Source organism: Pezoporus wallicus, unplaced genomic scaffold (genome assembly GCF_028554395.1).
Source record: "Pezoporus wallicus isolate ANWC-B61680 ecotype Strahan unplaced genomic scaffold, APGP_CSIRO_Pwel_v1 contig_14128, whole genome shotgun sequence".
NCBI classification, from domain to species: domain Eukaryota; kingdom Metazoa; phylum Chordata; class Aves; order Psittaciformes; family Psittacidae; genus Pezoporus; species Pezoporus wallicus.
The window spans coordinates 72,887-90,204 of record NW_026635507.1 but is presented as its reverse complement, the minus strand read 5'-3'; the positions used below and the strand labels follow the sequence as shown (position 1 = coordinate 90,204).

General features: G+C 61.5%; 2 protein-coding genes across 2 annotated transcripts in view; one reads left to right on the top strand and one right to left on the bottom strand.

Moving 5' to 3' along the window:
- INCENP (inner centromere protein) overlaps positions 1-967 on the bottom strand; it is a 15,800-nt gene extending 14,833 nt beyond the window's left edge. The window contains exons 1-2 of the mRNA XM_057396647.1: positions 779-967; positions 592-702 (exon numbers count right to left, since the gene is read on the bottom strand). Coding sequence (XP_057252630.1) covers positions 592-702; positions 779-957 — 290 coding nt within the window. The 5' untranslated portion in view covers positions 958-967. The remainder of the gene's footprint in view (positions 1-591; positions 703-778) is intronic.
- Positions 960-17,318, top strand: LOC130592381 (inner centromere protein A-like; the record flags this gene model as incomplete). Its single annotated transcript, XM_057396630.1, has 17 exons — positions 960-1,012; positions 1,160-1,273; positions 3,507-4,123; positions 5,209-5,257; positions 6,864-7,046; positions 9,153-9,288; positions 9,398-9,523; positions 9,964-10,085; positions 10,341-10,392; positions 10,516-10,625; positions 11,803-11,905; positions 13,061-13,174; positions 13,433-13,563; positions 13,744-14,023; positions 14,983-15,078; positions 16,562-16,718; positions 17,062-17,318. Coding segments are annotated over 17 exons (2,649 nt in total), but the record flags the coding sequence as incomplete, so codon positions are not given.

Below are 17,318 nucleotides of genomic sequence, written 5' to 3'. Positions count from 1 at the left end.
AGCCTAGAGAAGAGAAAGCTCCTGAAGGGAAAACCTGAGAGCAGCTCCAGTGCCCAAAGGGGCTCCAGGAAACCTGGAGAGGGGCTTGGGACAAGGGCCTGCAGGGACAGGCCAAGGGGAATGGCTTGAACCTGCCCGAGGGGAGACTGAGATGAGCTCTTAGGCAGAGGCTCTTCCCTGGGAGGGTGCTGAGGCGCTGGCACAGGGTGCCCAGAGAAGCTGTGGCTGCCCCATCCCTGGCAGTGCTCAAGGCCAGGTTGGACACAGGGGCTTGGAGCAAGCTGCTCCAGTGGAAGGGGTTGGGGTTGGAGCTGGAGGAGCTTTAAGGTCCCTTCAACCCAAACCAGGCTGGGATTCCACGAGATAACGACAGGAAGAGGAAACACAAAGAGAGAGATCGGAGCCGCTGGCCCCTCGCGGCGCTCTCCACGGCGCTCTGAGGCCGCTGGGCCGGGCCTTTAACCCGCGGAGCGCTGCGGGCAGGACATCGCCTTCGAGCCGCCTCCTGCGGCCGCTTCCCCCCCTTCCGGAAGCCGCGGAACCGGACCCCGCGCCGCAGCCAGGGTCTCGGGGTGCCGATCCCCCCCGCACCTCTTCCTGCTCGGCTCCTGGTTCTCCTGCAGGGCCGTCAGGCGCTTCCTCCGCTGCCGGCTCTTCTGCGACGGCGTCTTGGGCATCAGCTCGGGCTTGTCGCTGTAGTGGCTGCAAGGGGAGAGCGGGGCCGGGATGAGCGCGGGGCGCGGGGGGCAGCGGCCCGGGCGGGCAGGGGCCCCGCTACCTTTGGAACATCCTCTCGGCCTCCTCGCGGATCTCCGCCAGCCACACCAGGTCCACGTCGTCCACCTGCCGCAGGAGCTCGGCCAGCCGCTGGTTGCACATGGTGGGCAGCAGCGCCGTGCCCGCCGCCGCCGCCATCATCCGCTCGGCCGCCGCCACCATCACCGCCTCCGCCGCCATCGTCCCTCAGCCGCCGGCGGGAGGTGGAGGAGCAGGGCATGCGGATGCTGGAGAGGTAGGGACCGCCCCGGGGGCTGGCCGGGCCCGCAGCGCCCCAGCTCCTCTCCGTGCAGGGCTCCGTGTGCTCCCGGCTCTTCCGTGCCCTGTCTCCAGCGAGCGGCAGCGCGGGGATGCTCTCACGGTGCTCTCCTTTGCCCGACAGCAACCTGGGCGCTGAGCCCGGGCCGATGACCAGAACGCCCTCCCAGAGGAGACGCTCCAGGAAGAGGCAGTCCTCCTCCCTGAAAGACTACAGCAAGGAGCCCAGCAGGAGGAGGTAGGTGGCTCGGTGGGCTCCGGCTCCGCCCCGGGCGCCGTGTTTAACCGTGGAACCAAGCGGTGACCGTTCCCTTGTACACAGGGACATCAAACGGCTCCTTTATTCCCGAGTTAGCAAACACACTTAAAAGGGCCCGTCAAGATGGACCCGCGGTTTGATTCCCGTGGAGTCTGGCGCAGGGGTGGCTGGTTTCCTCCCCTTTGGTGTATTTTCCTCTTTTTCTGGTCAGAAACAAAGAACAATAAATACTGTATGTTCTCAGCTGTTTGGGTTTGGGCTTTGCTTGATTTTTGTTCCAGCAGGTTTTGGCCTGAGGTTGGTGTTCACTCCCTAAACCTTTGTGCTCCTGCCTGAGAGAGCCCGAGGATGGAGCCTGCTGCCAGTGCTGTGCGTGTCCAGGGTGGATGTTTGAGCTGGCAGGAGGGAAGGCTCGAAGGGAATAGTGTGAAGCTGAAGTGGAAATCGCCCGTGCACAGCAGCAATGCTGTCCCCAGCTGTAGTTGATTTCCAAGCACACAGATCCTTGCCTGCCCAGTGTTTGAGGTGTTTTGTCCTGAGCAGCCTGATAGGGAGCAGTAGAGCCTTCTGTTTTCAGCTGGGATCCTGAAGATCCCTACAAGGAGGCTTCCACATGGAGCCGCTCATGGGCGTTGAGGGTGGGCAGCTGCTGCTGCTGTCCCAGGACACGCAGTGGTGAGCTCTTTGTGCATGAGGGCACCTGGTTTTGATAACCATGGTGGAAACCCCCAGGAGTTGGACAAGAAGAGTGGGAGCTTAGAGACTGTCAGAACCAGCCATGGAGGACAGGAAGGGCACAAGAGCAGGGAGGGAGCATGGGAAGCTCAGGTGTGCGGCAGGGCAGAAGGGAATGCTGCAGAGCTGAACGAGCAGTGCTCCTTGCTCTGTTTTCCTCAGTGTGTATTTTAAAGCCCATTCTCCATGTTTGTCAATTGGACATTTCCCACTCGGTCTCTTTTGCAATTCAGGGCAAAGTCCCTCTTCTTGCTAGAGGTTGGAATAAGAAATGAGAAAAGGCTGGAAGGAGGGGATCGGTGTGGGACCACTCCCTGCTTTGCTGGTGGTCATGCACCAGGGGCTGTAGCATCTGTCTCTCTGACTTGCTGATCAAGTCCATGGCTCCGTCCTCTTGTGGCAAGTTCCTAGTGCAGCAAAGAGAGTTTCACTGCTGAAGACCCCCAAGTCTCTGCAGTTGGCCAGGTTTAACAGAAGCAAGGGAGACATTATGGTACCTGGTGATGTTTCGCTTGGATAACCATAGCTGAGAGAATCCCTGAGTCCCAGCAGCACAGGGATGTCCCTGTGGAATCCCTGAGTCCCAGCTGCACAGGGATGTCCCTGTGGAATCCCCGAGTCCCAGCAGCACAGGGATGTGCCGATGGAATCCCTGAGTCCCAGCTGCACAGGGATGTGCCGATGGAATCCCGGAGTCCCAGCAGCACAGGGATGTCCCTGTGGAATCCCTGAGTCCCAGCTGCACAGGGATGTGCCGATGGAATCCCTGAGTCCCAGCAGCACAGGGATGTCCCTGTGGAATCCCTGAGTCCCAGCTGCACAGGGATGTCCCTGTGGAATCCCTGAGTCCCAGCTGCACAGGGATGTCCCTGTGGAATCCCTGAGTCCCAGCTGCACAGGGATGTCCCTGTGGAATCCCTGAGTCCCAGCTGCACAGGGATGTCCCGGTGGAATCCCTGAGTCCCAGCAGCACAGGGATGTCCCTGTTGTTCCCTCAGGGCTGTGTGTGGCAGCAGTGCTGTTCCCCAGCCTGTTCACAGACTGTGTTTAGAGCCGTGGATGATTTCTCAGCACATGGGTCCCTTCCTTCCTTGGTGCTTGTGCAGTGTTTTATCCTGAGCAGCCTGACAGCAGCAGAGCCTTCTGTTTCCAGCTGGGATCCTTTAGATCCCTAGGGGGAGGCTTCCACATGGAGCTGATCATGGGAAACTGTGATAACTGGGGTCCCCACTCCCTCCCTGTGTGGATGTCTGTAGTTTGCTCAAGGCAAAGTTGGTTGTACCTGTATGTGAGCACATCTGTGAGCTCCCAAGGCTCAGCTCCTGCATTTCACCAGTGACATGGGGGGGATGTGGGGGGAATGGTGGAGGGAATAAGGTACAGGCTCACCTGACAACTTGCTGTCTGCTTTTTTTCTCTATAGCCCCTTCGGGAGCTGGAGGCTCCATCATTCTATTGAATGTTGGTTTCGTTTCAGGTTGTCCAGAAGGAGAAGCAGCATCAAGCTCGTGTCTTTCAAGCCAGGCTCCCAAAGGCGCCAGAGCAAGGAGCAGCCCCTGGATCCTGGCTGTGGTGGGGAGGGTGCCCAGGCCTATGCTGCACCCGAGCTCCCAGCACTGCCTGGGGACGGGGCAGCAGAAGCACCAGGTCCCAGCAGAGCCCAGGCGGGTGACCCACAGCGCTGGCCTGCGGGTGCCTGTGAGCTCCCTGTCTGCGAGCAGTCACCGCGGGGGGATGCAGCCAGCGAGTGGCAGGATGAGGCCCCTGTCACCGGGGTCCGTGCTGGCCCCGCAGCGAGGGGGGCACAGGCAGCCCCCGGCAGAAGAACGAGCACCTCCACTCCCAAGGCTGCCGGAGCCGGGGCTGCTCCGGACCTGGCAGAGCCGCTCCTGCCGGGCTCCGGCAGCCGAGGAGCTGCGCTGGGACCCCGAGCGCGGCGCTGCTCCGGGCGCCGGAGCTCGCTGAGTGCCCCCCCCGCAGGCCGGCGGTGCTCCCTGGCCGGCCGGAGGGCGAGCAGGAGCCGCAGGGCAGTGGCCAGGAAGGCGGCGGCGGCTGCGACGCTGGAGTCGTCCTCTGCCTCCAGCAGAGTGAGCTGTAAGTGTGTGCTGCTGCCCGTGCCTGCCGTGGGCTGCGGCGTGGGGATGAGCTGCCCCCCCCGGGCACTGCCCCTCGCCCCTCTTAGCCTGCTCTTCACGGCTCTTGTGGTTTCTGCCCATCGGGGGGGCGATCTTCGGGTCTTCGTCCGCTGTCAGAGCGAGCCCTGGGTTGTGTTTAACTGCATCGGGAGGTGTCTGCGGGGCACAGGGGCTGGAGGCTGGGTTATAGAGGTTGTGCATGGGCAAAAGCCAAGAGGGAAAGGGAAGATGTGGCCTGGCAGGTTCCAGCCGTGGTGGGGTTTGGCTGCTCAGAAGTGACCGCTATGGTCCCTGGGATGGGCTTCATGCCAACGTGGAGTTGTCTCCTGACAACTCGCAGGGAATCTGTAGGAACTGAACTGAATGTCCCCACCCCGAAATCTGCCTGAAACAGGCAGAGGATATAAAGGGTTTGGGTGTAGATAGAAGAGAACCAGAGGAAATGGGGCTCACATGGAACCCCAGCTTGGTTTGGGCTGGAAAGGACCTTAAGCTCATCCAGTTCCAGCCCCTGCCACAGGCAGGGACACCTCACACCAGACCGTGTCGCCCAGCCTGGCCTCAGAATCCAGGCCATTCCTCTTGTCCTCTGTTCCCATGGCTCCTGGGGAGGTTTTGCTGTTTGGGCTTTCTAAAAGCGTTGCTGCTGAAGTCGGTGGCTTCTGGCAGAGCCCAGAGGCCTCGGTATTTCGTTGTCAGCTTTGAGTCACGCTGTCTCAGGCGTTTGTTACCACACTTGAGCAAAGTGCTGCTCGGGGGGGGTGAAACCAGCCCAAATGCACCAGATCTCTGCAGGAGCTGGGGCTGGGTGATGGGAGCTGCTGCCTCCCTGTGCAGCTGGAGCAGCCTGCAGGCAGGGAGCTGCTCCTCGGTTCCTCCTCGCAGCCCACACCCGTGTGTCAGTGCCACCCGAGGGAGGTGGCGGTGCTGGTGTGGAAGCCGGGATGAGCAATCGGAGCCTCCCCGGGGAGGGTGTGCACCACGCACACGCTGCTGCTCCCGGGGAGCACCGACCCCCCCCAACCTCCTCCTGCTCTCCTCCAGGTCAGAGCTCCCTGGAAGCGTGCGTGGAAGAGGATGTGGCCGGGACGAGGTGAGGCTGCGGGGAGGGCGGGCACGGGGAGCCCCGTGAGGGAGCTGCGCAGGGCACTGCGGTGCTCCAGCTTAGGGCTGGCTCCGTGCCCCTGCGGCGGTGTCACCCTGTGCTCCGTGCCCCTGCGGCGGTGTCACCCTGTGCTCCGTGCCCCTGCGGCGGTGTCACCCTGTGCTCCGTGCCCCTGCGGCGGTGTCACCCTGTGCTCCGTGCCCCTGCGGCGGTGTCACCCTGTGCTCCGTGCCCCTGCAGGGGTGTCACCCTGTGCTCCGTGCCCCTGCGGCGGTGTCACCCTGTGCTCCGTGCCCCTGCAGGGCTGTCACCCTGTGCTCCGTGCCCCTGCGGCGGTGTCACCCTGTGCTCCATGCCCCTGCGGCGGTGTCACCCTGTGCTCCGTGCCCCTGCGGCGGTGTCACCCTGTGCTCCGTGCCCCTGCGGCGGTGTCACCCTGTGCTCCGTGCCCCTGCGGCGGTGTCACCCTGTGCTCCGTGCCCCTGTGGTGGTGTCACCCTGTGCTCCTGCTCTCACACTGCCGTGGTGTCACCCTGTGCTCTGTGACCCTGCGGTGGTGTCACCCTGTGCTCTATCTCTGTGGCACTGTGGTGGTGTCACCCTGGGCTCCGTGACCCTGTGGTGGTGTCACCCTGTGCTCTTATCACTGTGAAACTGTGGTGGTGTCACCCTGTGCTCTGTCACTGTGAAACTGTGGTGGTGTCACCCTGTGCTCTGTGACCCTGCGTTGGTGTCACCCTGTGCTGCTGCTCTCACACTGTAGTGGTGTCACCCTGTGCTCTGTCACACTGTAGTGGTGTCACCCTGTGCTCTATCACTGTGAAACTGTGGTGGTGTCACCCTGTGCTCTGTGACCCTGCGTTGGTGTCACCCTGTGCTGCTGCTCTCACACTGTAGTGGTGTCACCCTGTGCTCTGTCACACTGTAGTGGTGTCACCCTGTGCTCTGTCACACTGTAGTGGTGTCACCCTGTGCTCTCTCACACTGTAGTGGTGTCACCCTGTGCTCTCTCACACTGTAGTGGTGTCACCCTCTGCTCTCTCACACTGTAGTGGTGTCACCCTGTGCTCTGTGACCCTGCAGTGGTGTCGCCCTGTGCTCTCTCACACTGTGGTGGTGTCACCCTGTGCTCTGTGACACTCTTTAGGTGATGGTGTCTCCTGGGCTGGTCTGAGCAGCTCCTGTGCCTGTGCTGGGGGCTGTAACCAGGCTCCCAATGCCTGCTGGTGCCCGAGGTCAGACACCCGCAGTCTCACCTCGGAGGTGGATGCCCAAGGCCCAGCCAAGGGCTCACAGAGCTTCCTTTCTGCCTGTGGGCTGTGCAGGAGGGCTCAGAGCTCATCAGTGCTGGTCTGTAACGCAATGGCTGGGTGCCCCACAGCAAGGCACAGCTCCAGCCCTGTGGCTTGGCTGAAGCAGGCCTGTGCCTCCGGATGGACCTGGAATAGATGGGATGCTTATCTAAATCTATGTATGCGTTCATTCGGGTTTAGCTGTGCTTTCCCTGGGGTCCCACCCGCTGCCTCTGTCACAGTTTGATCATCACCTGTAACTTCAGAGAGCTGGAATCATTAAAACAGCATTTCTCTTCCAGGCCTGGGCTGGAGCTGGACCCCCCAAGGGAAGGGGTGAGTTCTAAGGAGCAACCTCAAGACCGAGCTGCCCCCTTTGCTGAGCACAGCCCTGGCCAGGGTCACTGCCCCATCCCTGCAAGCTCCTCGAGCTGGGCAGCGCCTCGGAGCGCTGGGGTGATGGCTCAGCAGGGAGGGAGAGCACGGTCTGTGTGCAGGGGTGCTGTGCTGCTGCTCCTCCTGGGAGCACACGGCGGTGGTACCCGGGCTGCCGGGGATCCCACCTGAAACCCTTCGCTGTCTTCCGGGGCTGGAGGCTGTAGTTTGGGAGTTGGTGTCTCCGAGGTGTGCAGGCACTGCCTGTTCCCAGGGTGCTCTGGCTTTGGGGTCAGGGACCAGCCAAGCTCCTGCTCTGGTTGGGAAGCGCTGGTCACCAAACTCCCTGCAGAGCCTGGTGTTCCGGGAGCTGCTCAGCATCCATGCAAGAGGGAGAAGCAGGCTCCTGCCTGCAGCTGGAAGGGACTGGGGCTTTCCAAGCAGTGGCTCCTGTAGCCTTGTCCTTCGGGGCAGCAGCACTCACTCAATGTCCCTGTTCCTGCAGGCTCCTGAGGACACGCTCCCTTCCAGCAGAAGCACCCTGACTGCCAGCTGTCCTGCAGAGCGCTCGGCTGCTCCCGAGCAGCAGGCAGGGAGCGATGGAGGTAACGCTGAGCTGCTCCTGCTTTGCTGTGTGAGGGCCCAGGGACACGGAGCAGGGATCAGCACGAGGGGGTGTGGGAAATGTGGGAATTGGTGACAGAAACCCCCCTCTTCGGTAAACTGTGACCCCCTGGAGAGGGCCCGGCTCATCCCACTGCGCGTCCCACGCCTTGTGCACGTGTCCGAGCTGTCCTGTCCAGCTTCAGTCCGTGTCATGAGGACGTGGGGACCCTTTGGAAGGCCATTGCTCTTAGACCTGGAATCTTCCACCTAGTGTAATGTCCTGGTAAAGCACCCTGGCATCCCTTTCCTCTGCTTTTATGTGAGGGTTTACCAGCTTATTCCCTGTGCCTCCAAGCGAGGGAAGGGCTTTCTGGTTACCCACGGTGGGAAGTGGGATCTAATGAGCAGCTGTAGCTGGAGTGTGGGACAGGTTATTCCCATTCAGAGGGGTCTGTACCTGATGTGTCCTGCAGCATGCTCACATCCAACCCTGGTGTCCCAGGCTCCTGCTTTCTCAGCCTGGTTCCCGTGCCATGGGGTTCTGAGGCCAGCGCGGAGCCCTGTGGGTGTCCTGCAGTGGTGCTGACTGCAGGCTCCTCCACAGGAACCCCAGTAAATCCCATCAGGGAATCCCAGAACAAGGACCAGGAGCGATCACCCTGTGCCAGGCCCCAGGAGGATCCCCCATGCATCTGGTACGAGACCCATGTGAGGAGGAGGCAGGAGCCGGTGTCTGAGGGGCTCAGACCTGGCCTTAAGTGATGGGTTCCATAGAGCTTTGGGTGTTTGTCCCCAGTTCTGACCCCTCCTTGGCCAGACCTTGTCCCCAGGAGCTCCTCCTGGAGCTGCGTTTCCCTGGGCAGGTCTGGCTGGGGAAGCAGAGGCAGGAGGTGACCGAGATAGCGCAGGAACAGCTTGGTGTGCCCATGGGTGGCTCCTGAGGGTGCTCTGGGAGCAGCTCTGGAAGGAATGCGAGTGGGTCACTGACCTGTTTATTTATATCCCGTGCAAGTGCCTGGAATAGCTGACCTGTTCCCTCTCAGCACTGACCAGTGCTCCACGTCAGATTCCAGCTGCTCTTAGCTTTGCCCCTGCCCTGGTTTGGCTGGAGGGAGCTGCCTGGGGTAGAGAACAGGAAGGGGAGCAACAGTGACCTCTGGATGTGCAGCTTCCCTCAGGGCTGCTGCTGTGGGATGGGGTCCTGGCTGTGCGGTGAAGCATCCCCCTGGGATGAAGGGATGCGAGGCCGTTTCTGACACTGGTGAATGTGTGAGAGTGTCCAAAGGCTTCCTAAGGCACACGGAGCCAGTGGGGTGAGCTTGTGCTGTTTGTCTGCTTGTGCTGTTGACACCACCTGGAGTGGGTCTGAGTGGAGGGGGAGCGTGATGTCGTACATCCCTGCCCTGCAGCTCCCCTACGGGGTTACCCTGTGCCTTTCCCGTCCTCCTTCCCGCTGGACTGTGTGCCTGGCACAGGGCTGACCGGGCTCCATGGCCCATGTCCTCAGCTGGCAGCGAGCAGGCAGAGGGCAGCGTGTGACACCAAGCGAGCGCTGCCGGCGGGGTTGGGATGCGGTGGTTCCCTAACGCGCCTCTTGCTGATGCCACCAGGACCAGGAGCCGCACGCAGGCGATGGGCGCTGTGTGGAAGGGGCAGCAGCAGCAGCAGCCGGGGGCTCAGGCCCCGTCCCCTTCGGGTGAGCGGCGCGGGAGCCCCGCAGAGCCTCCCCCCGGCGCGGGCAGCAAGGTGAGCGGGTGCCGCGGCCCCTTGGTCCTCCCCGCTCCTCACCTCCCGCCTCTCCCCGCTCCTCACCTCCCGCCTCTCCCCGCTCCTCACCTCCCGCCTCTCCCCGCAGGTGCTGCGGAGCCTCCTGCGGGCCGTGCAGCGGCACCCGCTGCTCCCCAGCCCGGCCCCCCCGGGCCACGGCGGGGTCGTGAGGAGCCTCCTCCAGCGCAGCACCCGCACCCGGCCCAGCCCCAAGGTGGGTCCGAGCCCCAGCGGGTGCAGGGTCCTGGGCTGGCGGTGATGGGGGGATTCTGGCACAAGCATGGACCCATTCCTGGCTCAGCGCCGGCCCTTGCACGCTGCCCCCCCAGTTCTGCTTCACCCCCCCCCGGGCGGCCCCACAGGGTCTGTGACAAGGACGTTAGTGACTGGGGTCTCTGGTACCCCCAGACCTCCCTCCCCTGCAGGGCACCTTGTCTGCTCTGTCGGGAGAGCACTCAGAGCCTCGGGAAGCTGGGTATCTTTGCAGAGGGAACGTGCCCTTGTGTCTTAGGGGGCTGCTTTAGGGCTGGGGTCAGCCAAGGGGTTCTCTACTCTGTCCTGGTAAGGAGCTGCAGCTGAGAACAGGGGTGCATGCTAGAGGGGTTCTAGTGTTAATCCCAAACCCTTAACCATGGTTTTGTCTCATCTCTGCAGGGAGACTTCGTTGTAAGTAACAACACCCTTAACCGTGGGCACTGGAGGGTTCTATGGGCCTCGTGGGCACTGACAGCTCCTTCCCCTCTCACTGGCATCGTGCAGCTGTGGCCACGCCAGTGGTGAGGTGCAGGAGCTCCTTCAGGTGTGTTCTGGGCTGGGAACTGTGAGGAGACCTTTGCCTCTAAGCAGGACTCCATCGTGCTCCTTTCCCCGCCTTCTCCAGCCACTGGTGCAGGTGACACGGTTCCAGGCAAGAAGCATTCGCTCACTTACAGCAGGAGCTGTTCCTTGCCTGAAGATGCTCTCTGCAGCTGCAGGACTGAGGAGTTTCCCTCCCGTGCCCGTGACTCTCCTGCTCCCATTAGCTGAATCAGCACTGTTGCCAAACCTGCGTTGTTTCTCCCCTACTATTCACTTCCCATCCCGGTGTGTGGGTGAACGTGACTGACAGTGACTCCTTTGTTTAGCCTCCAGCTGCCTGTGCGCAAGCAGCCCGGGGGTAGGAACAGGCCCCAGCAGTTGGTACAGTCTGAACTCATCTCCCTCCAGGAGAAGGAGCGGCAGAGACTGGAAAGCCTCAGGAAGAAGCAGGAAGCTGAGGAGCAGAGGAAGAAGAAAATGGAGGAGGAGAAGAGGCAGCGGCAGGCGGAAATGAAGCAGTGAGTTGGTCCCTTTGCCTCCTGCGCCTTCCCTGGGTCACCACAGAATGGCCCTGGAGGCCCTTCCTGCCCCACAGCAGCTCTGCTGTACCCTGCCTGCTGCCTCCCCCTTGGGTTGTGCAGGTGAAGCTGCCTGGCCCCCCAAGCCCTGCTGCTCATGGCAGCAAGAACCACACCATGCAAAGTGCCTGCTGATGTCTGAGCTTAGCCCAGGAGCCTGCTGAGGCCAGGCCCAGCCCAAGTGAGACAAGCAAAGTAACTTCTCCCTAGTCACCATGACAAGTCCCTGTTCCCCATCACCCCTGTGCCAGCACGGACCGAGCCATTCCCCATCACCCCTGTGCCAGCACGGACCGAGCCATTCCCCATCACCCCTGTGCCATCACGGACCGAGCCATTCCCCCATCACCCCTGTGCCATCACGGACTGAGCCGTTCCCCCATCACCCCTGTGCCATCACGGACCGAGCCGTTCCCCATCACCCCTGTGCCATCACGGACCGAGCCATTCCCCATCACCCCTGTGCCATCACGGACCGAGCCATTCCCCATCACCCCTGTGCCATCACGGACCGAGCCATTCCCCATCACCCCTGTGCCATCACGGACTGAGCCGTTCCCCCATCACCCCTGTGCCATCACGGACCAAGCCGTTCCCCATCACCCCTGTGCCAGCACAGACCGAGCCATTCCCCATCACCCCTGTGCCATCACGGACCGAGCCGTTCCCCATCACCCCTGTGCCATCACGGACCGAGCCGTTCCCCCATCACCCCTGTGCCATCACGGACCGAGCCATTCCCCATCACCCCTGTGCCAGCACGGACCGAGCCATTCCCATCACCTCTGTGCCAGCACAGACCTAGCTATTCCCCATCACCCCTGTGCCAGCACAGACCGAGCCATTCCCCATCACCCCTGTGCCAGCACAGACCGAGCCATTCCCCATCACCTCTGTGCCAGCACAGACCGAGCCATTCCCCATCACCTCTGTGCCAGCACAGACCGAGCCATTCCCCATCACCCCTGTGCCAGCACAGACCGAGCCATTCCCCATCACCTCTGTGCCAGCACAGACCGAGCCATTCCCCATCACCTCTGTGCCAGCACAGACCGAGCCATTCCCCATCACCCCTGTGCCAGCACAGGCTGTGCTAACAGCCTCTTGCACTGCCCAGGAAGAGGGAAGAGCGCCTGAGGAAGGCGCTGCAGGCTCGGGAGCGGGCAGAGGAGGAGAAGAAGAAGCGGATGGAGCAGAAGATCCTGCAGAGCGATGAGAAGGTGGGAATGGCGCTTGAGCTTGGGACCACCTGCTGATGCTGTGTGAGTGAGCTGAGACCAGGAGGCTGCAAACAGGCCCTGGCATGATGCGTGCGAGCACAGGGCTGCTGCTGGCGGTGACTAATGGGGTGGTGGGGAAGGCTGCAGCAGGCACCCTGAAATCCTCTGTCTGACAAGCGCAGGCTTTTGTTCTCCAACCCTCTGCAGTGGCTCCAAACGTTCCTGTTCTGACACGCAGTGGTTGCGGTGCTCCGGCTCCAAGGAATGTGGCAGCATCCCTTGGCTGTCCTGGGAACAGGCCCTGCAATGAGCCAGCCTTGCTCAGCTCCCTGCACCACCAGGGAGCTGTTCACACGCTGCATTACAGGCAGCGAAGCCTCAGTGCTTGTGGGGGTGCAAAGATGCTGTGGGGAAGAGCACTGAGCACACAAGGGATGCTCCTGGCTCGGAGACTTGGCTCTCTGTGTGTTTGCATCATGCTTGGTTTCCAACGCCTTGCCTGGCCCTCAGCTGAGGACAAGTGGATGAGGAGTGTGCTGGGGTGGGCTGCTGACGGCTGGGTGCAGGGTGTTGCTGTTTCTGCACACATCAGGTTGTGTGGGGCTGAGGGAGGCTGCTCCTGACTGACCCAAGCCCTCGCAGCCTTGAGGAGGAGAATTGCTCACCCTGGGGCATGGACTGGAGTGACCTCTGGAAAGGGGTAACCTCAGAAAACAGAGGAATTGTGCTGCTTTCTGCTGCCCCAAAACCTGGGTGGCCCAAAGCACCCCCAGCCCTGGCTGGGCTGCTCCTGCAGACATGCCAGTCTTCACTGGGGCACAGCTGGGGGTGAGGGCCCCGGGGCCAGCTCTCACACCCCCAGTGGGTGCTGCAGCTCGGGTAGCTGACAGCAGCACTGCAGGCAAAGCAGAACCCAGGTGCCAGACCCCTGCAGAGAGCCACTGTCGAGGTGGAGCCGTGTTCTGGGGTTGTGTAGTGGTGTCTGTGCCCCCAGCCATGGCCTTGCTGCACAGGGGCGGTGTAGATCCGGTGCACACGTGCTGGGCGCTGGGGTCTCGGTAGGACCCGGAACCTCTTGGCCCCCAGCAGCAGCGCCCTGGGCACACACTGGGGGTGTCATTGGGGTGCTGGAGCAGAGCGTGTGGCTCCCCTCAGGTGCGGCTCTCCCAGGCACGGGACAGGGAGGAGAAGGCGGAGGAGCGGGGCAGGAAGAAGCTGTCCAAGAAGTCTGGGGAAGCTGAGGCACGGAAGCAGAAAGCGCTGAAGGGGGTAAGAGCAGCCCTAGCTCCCTCCTGCAGGTAGAGGAGGAGCAGTGGGAACCCGTGCCCTGCTCTGGCTGGTGGGACACGGGAGGTTCCTGACTCTCGAGCACAAGGGTACCCGTGGGGACAGAAGACTGCCCAAGGGGCAGGCCTGCCATGGAAGAAAGGAGAGAAGGAGACAGCTTGTCTCAAAGCGTGCACTTGATGTCCTCCCACCTTTCCCCCCTTGAGCTGGAGGCTTACAGGGGTTTTCTCCTCTCCTCAGGAGGAAGATGAATTGGATCAGCCAGAGCCGCTGCAGAAGAGGAGAGAGGATGAAGTGAGGGGGAAAGGAAAGAAAGTCTTGGAACTGAGAAGTCTTCTGGAGCAGCAGCAGGCGGAACACGGGAAGGAGAGGTATTGCCTTGGCTCTGCCCTCAGGAGGCACTGGGCAACGGGAACAGAAACAGCATTGCTGAAGGTGGGAGCCTGCTGAGGGCTCCGGCTGGCCCCGGGCACGGGAGCAGGGGGCTGTAGGGTTGCTGGGGGGCACAGACAAGCTCTGCTCTGTAACTACAGTGCAGGTTTTCTCCCCAGGGATCACAGACCCGGAGGGAAGGAGAAGCCTCCCCATCCGCAGCTGGGGGCAGCGGCGTTCCCCGAGAAGCACAGAAAGGTGGGAGCTGAAGTGGTCTTGGAGCAGCTTCTCTGCTGGGAGCATGGGAGGCACAGGCGTGTTTTCAGTGCTGTGTTCCTGTCCAAGGCTTCCATGTTCTCTGTTGCCTTATTTAGAGAGGCAAACACAATCAAACTGGTGACGAGCCCAACGTGTTACTGCAGGGAGCTGGGGCTGGTGCAGGAGCCGCCAGCTCTGGAGGTGAAGCTGGAGTTGCCTTGCTACCGGTGAGCTCCCCAGCCCATCACGAGCTGGGGACAGCCATAACACGGCCCTTTGAAGGACACCCCCAGTGCCATTCACTGACACTTCAATGGATATGGAAATCAGTAAGGGGCAGGGGGGGTCCTACTCCATTCCCTCCCTGGTTTTGGAGGATGTGATCCCATAACACAGGTACCAGATGGCTTCGTGTGGCTCCCTTTACCCTCACACAGGGAATGTTGTGGCTGTTTTTCTCAAAACATCACAGCAATGTTTTCTTCCCCCTCTCTCCTGACATCGCTCTGCTCTTCTGCCTTCATTAGTAAAGAATCAAAGCCCCACATGCTGCTACCCCTAAGCATGAGTTCCTCCGTCTGTGCTTGCTCTTACTGGGTCCATGACATTCAAACTCCTGGTGATGCTGTATAATATTAATGAAGGTCTAAGCAGAGCTCCTCCAGATGAGAGGGAAGCTGACTCTAATTGCAGGTGCCTGCAGCTCATGCCCTCGCATTGCCCTTCCCTGCTGAGGAATGTGGGAGAAGGAACTCCTGGGAAGTGATTTGGGTTTGGGTGGAAAAGGAGCTCAAGCAGTGAAAACTTTTCCTCTTTAGAAAGAGAGCCCAAAGGAGCTGTGGGGCAGGAGAAGAGAGCCGGGCAACCAGAACCCATTGCTGTGGCTTCAAAGCCTGGCTGAAAGCAGTAAAGGGGAGCATGGGCTCTAAAGACCTTGCAGATGTGGATCTGAGCAAAGACTTGGGGTTACGTTATCTCTGAGTCCTGGGTTTGGTTTGGTTGTTCTGTGGGTTTGGTTTTTTTTCCTGCAGAAAAGACACAGAGGAGCTGAGGATTCTCTTGCAGGGCCCCAGAAACGATGGCTCAGTTCCAGAGCCAGCCTGGCTGCTTTGCTTGGGTGAACATGAATGAGGAATGGCTTCATTCTCGTATCTTAGCAGGAGGAAGCTGGTCTGCAGCGCCCGGGAGAGAGGAAGCTCAAGCAGCCAGAGGCCCCGACTGCTGCCGCTGGCACAGGGCTGAGCAAAACGCTAAAGGTGAGTCCTGGCTGCAGCGGAGCCCTCGAGCCCGGGGGGAATGTGGTGTCCGACCGGCTCCCGGGGCTGGGAGCCAGCCCGTGGAGCAGGGATGGAGCAGGAAACGCAGCCCCGGTGCGCGCTGCTGGGCTTCAGCCGGCGCTGTGCGGAGACGGGGATGGCTTCGGCTTGGCCAGAGCTCGGGGCAGGAGGAACCCGAGGGGAAAACACGTGGGGTTTATGCCGGGAAAGATGAAAGGGGCTGGAGGTGGCCACCGGATGGCAGCGCCGGGAGCCCCGGTTCCACCGCGGGGCTCCGCAGCCTCTTTGAGGTGGAGCTGCTTAAACCTGATAGCGGGAGGTGGAGGAAAAGCTGCTCGGAGCCGGACTCCGTTCTCCCGCCCTGGGGCTGACGGGGTCCTCCTGCTCCTGCTGCCTTCGCCCTGCTGTGGCTCCTGTCAGAGCTCAAGGGAGCAAGAACCAGACCTGCCATGAAACGGAATGGTTCGAGGGGTGCAGCCGCGTGCGCAGAGCCAAGCACTTGGTTCTCCCAACGCTTTTGCACACAGATCAGGAGGGGAAAGGGGCTAAAAGCCGTTCCCGAGTGGCTGAGCACAGGGGCAGTTCCTGCAGTTGCACAGGGGTGGATGCTGCTGTGCTCCTGCAGTACAGAACCCTCCCGGTTTGCTCTCCAGTTGGCATCTCCAAGCGCTCCTGTGCTGCATGGGACTGTCGGGTGTCCCGGTCATCCTCTTCCTCTCCGCAAAGCCAGGAGCTGTCTCCAAGCTTTGGCTTGTGCTGTTCTGACCTGCAGCTGCAGTGGGAAACAGGGCCCTGGCTTCTTCCTACGCAGGCACCGGCAGTTCCTCCTGGCAGCTCTGGAGCTGCAGGGTGGGAAGGGGCTGTTTCACTGCGGTCTGCAGTCCCTGTGACAGTACAGCTCATGGAATCATGGAGCTGTTTGTGTTGGAAGGGACCTTAAAGCTCCTCCAGCTCCAATCCCAACCCCTTCCACTGGAGCAGCTTGCTCCAAGCCCCTGTGTCCAACCTGGCCTTGAGCACTGCCAGGGATGGGGCAGCCACAGCTTCTCTGGGCACCCTGTGCCAGTGCCTCAGCACCCTCCCAGGGAAGAGCTTCTGCCTAAGAGCTCATCTCAGTCTTCCCTCGGGCAGGTTCAAGCCATTCCCCTTGGCCTGTCCCTCTAGGCCCTTGTCCCAAGCCCCTCTCCAGTTTTCCTGCAGCCCCTTCAGGCACTGGAGCTGCTCTGAGGTCTCCCCTTCAGCAGCCTTCTCTTCTCCAGGCTGCCCCAGCCTGGCTCCAGAGCAGAGCTGCTCCAGCCCTTGCAGCAGCTCCATGGCCTCCTCTGGCCTCCCTCCAGCAGCTCCATGTCCCTCTTGTGCTGGGTCCTGTGCTGCTGGGATGTGGTCCGGGGCTCTGGGTGCCTGCAGGGCAGGGCCCTCCCTGGCCACCTCCTGCTCCAGCCGCTGCTGCCTCTGGTTTCAGAAATCCATCTCCGCACCCTACTTGAAGCCCCTGAAGGGCACGGAGCAGAGCAGCCACCCAAAGGTGAGCGAGGACAACTATGGCATGGACCAGAACAGCGACGATGCCACAGATGATGAGAACGACCCTCGGAACCCGGTCCCTGCCTGGGCCGACGGTAGGTGCTTGCGTTGGTTTCCTTTCTCTCCTCACCTGGAAGCTGAAGTTCTCCAGGGCAACTCGGTACTATCCTGGCTTCCCCAAAGCCAGGCGTGAGCGTGTGGGAGCTGAGCAGTGCTGGGAGCTGCTGGCTCTATGTGGGGCTGGAGCCATGCTCCTGCTAGTGCTCTGGAAGCTAAAGCAGAGTCGTTCCTGTGTGTGTTGGGATCCAAGGATGTGAGAATGGGGGGGGCCTTGTCCAAAGCCCCTCTCCAGGTTTCTCGTAGCCCCTTTGGGCACTGGAGCTCTCTCAGCCTGCTGTGATGTGTATCCTAACTGCCTCTGTGGGGCCGCTTCCCCAGGCCCTCGGCTCAAGCAGGGCATCATGCACCAGTACTACCACCCAGTGAACACGGACCAGCTCTTCGGGCTCATCTCAGGCCTCCGGCTGGAGGAGATCTTTGGCAAGAGCAAGCCCCGGTACTTCAAGCGCACGAGCTCGGCCGTTTGGCATTCCCCACCCCGGCCCAGATCCGCCTCTGGCCCCTCCTGCAGCCTCAACAAGTGAGGAGAGGGGCAGGGATGTGTCTGATGCCCACCCGCAGCCTCAGCCTGGGTC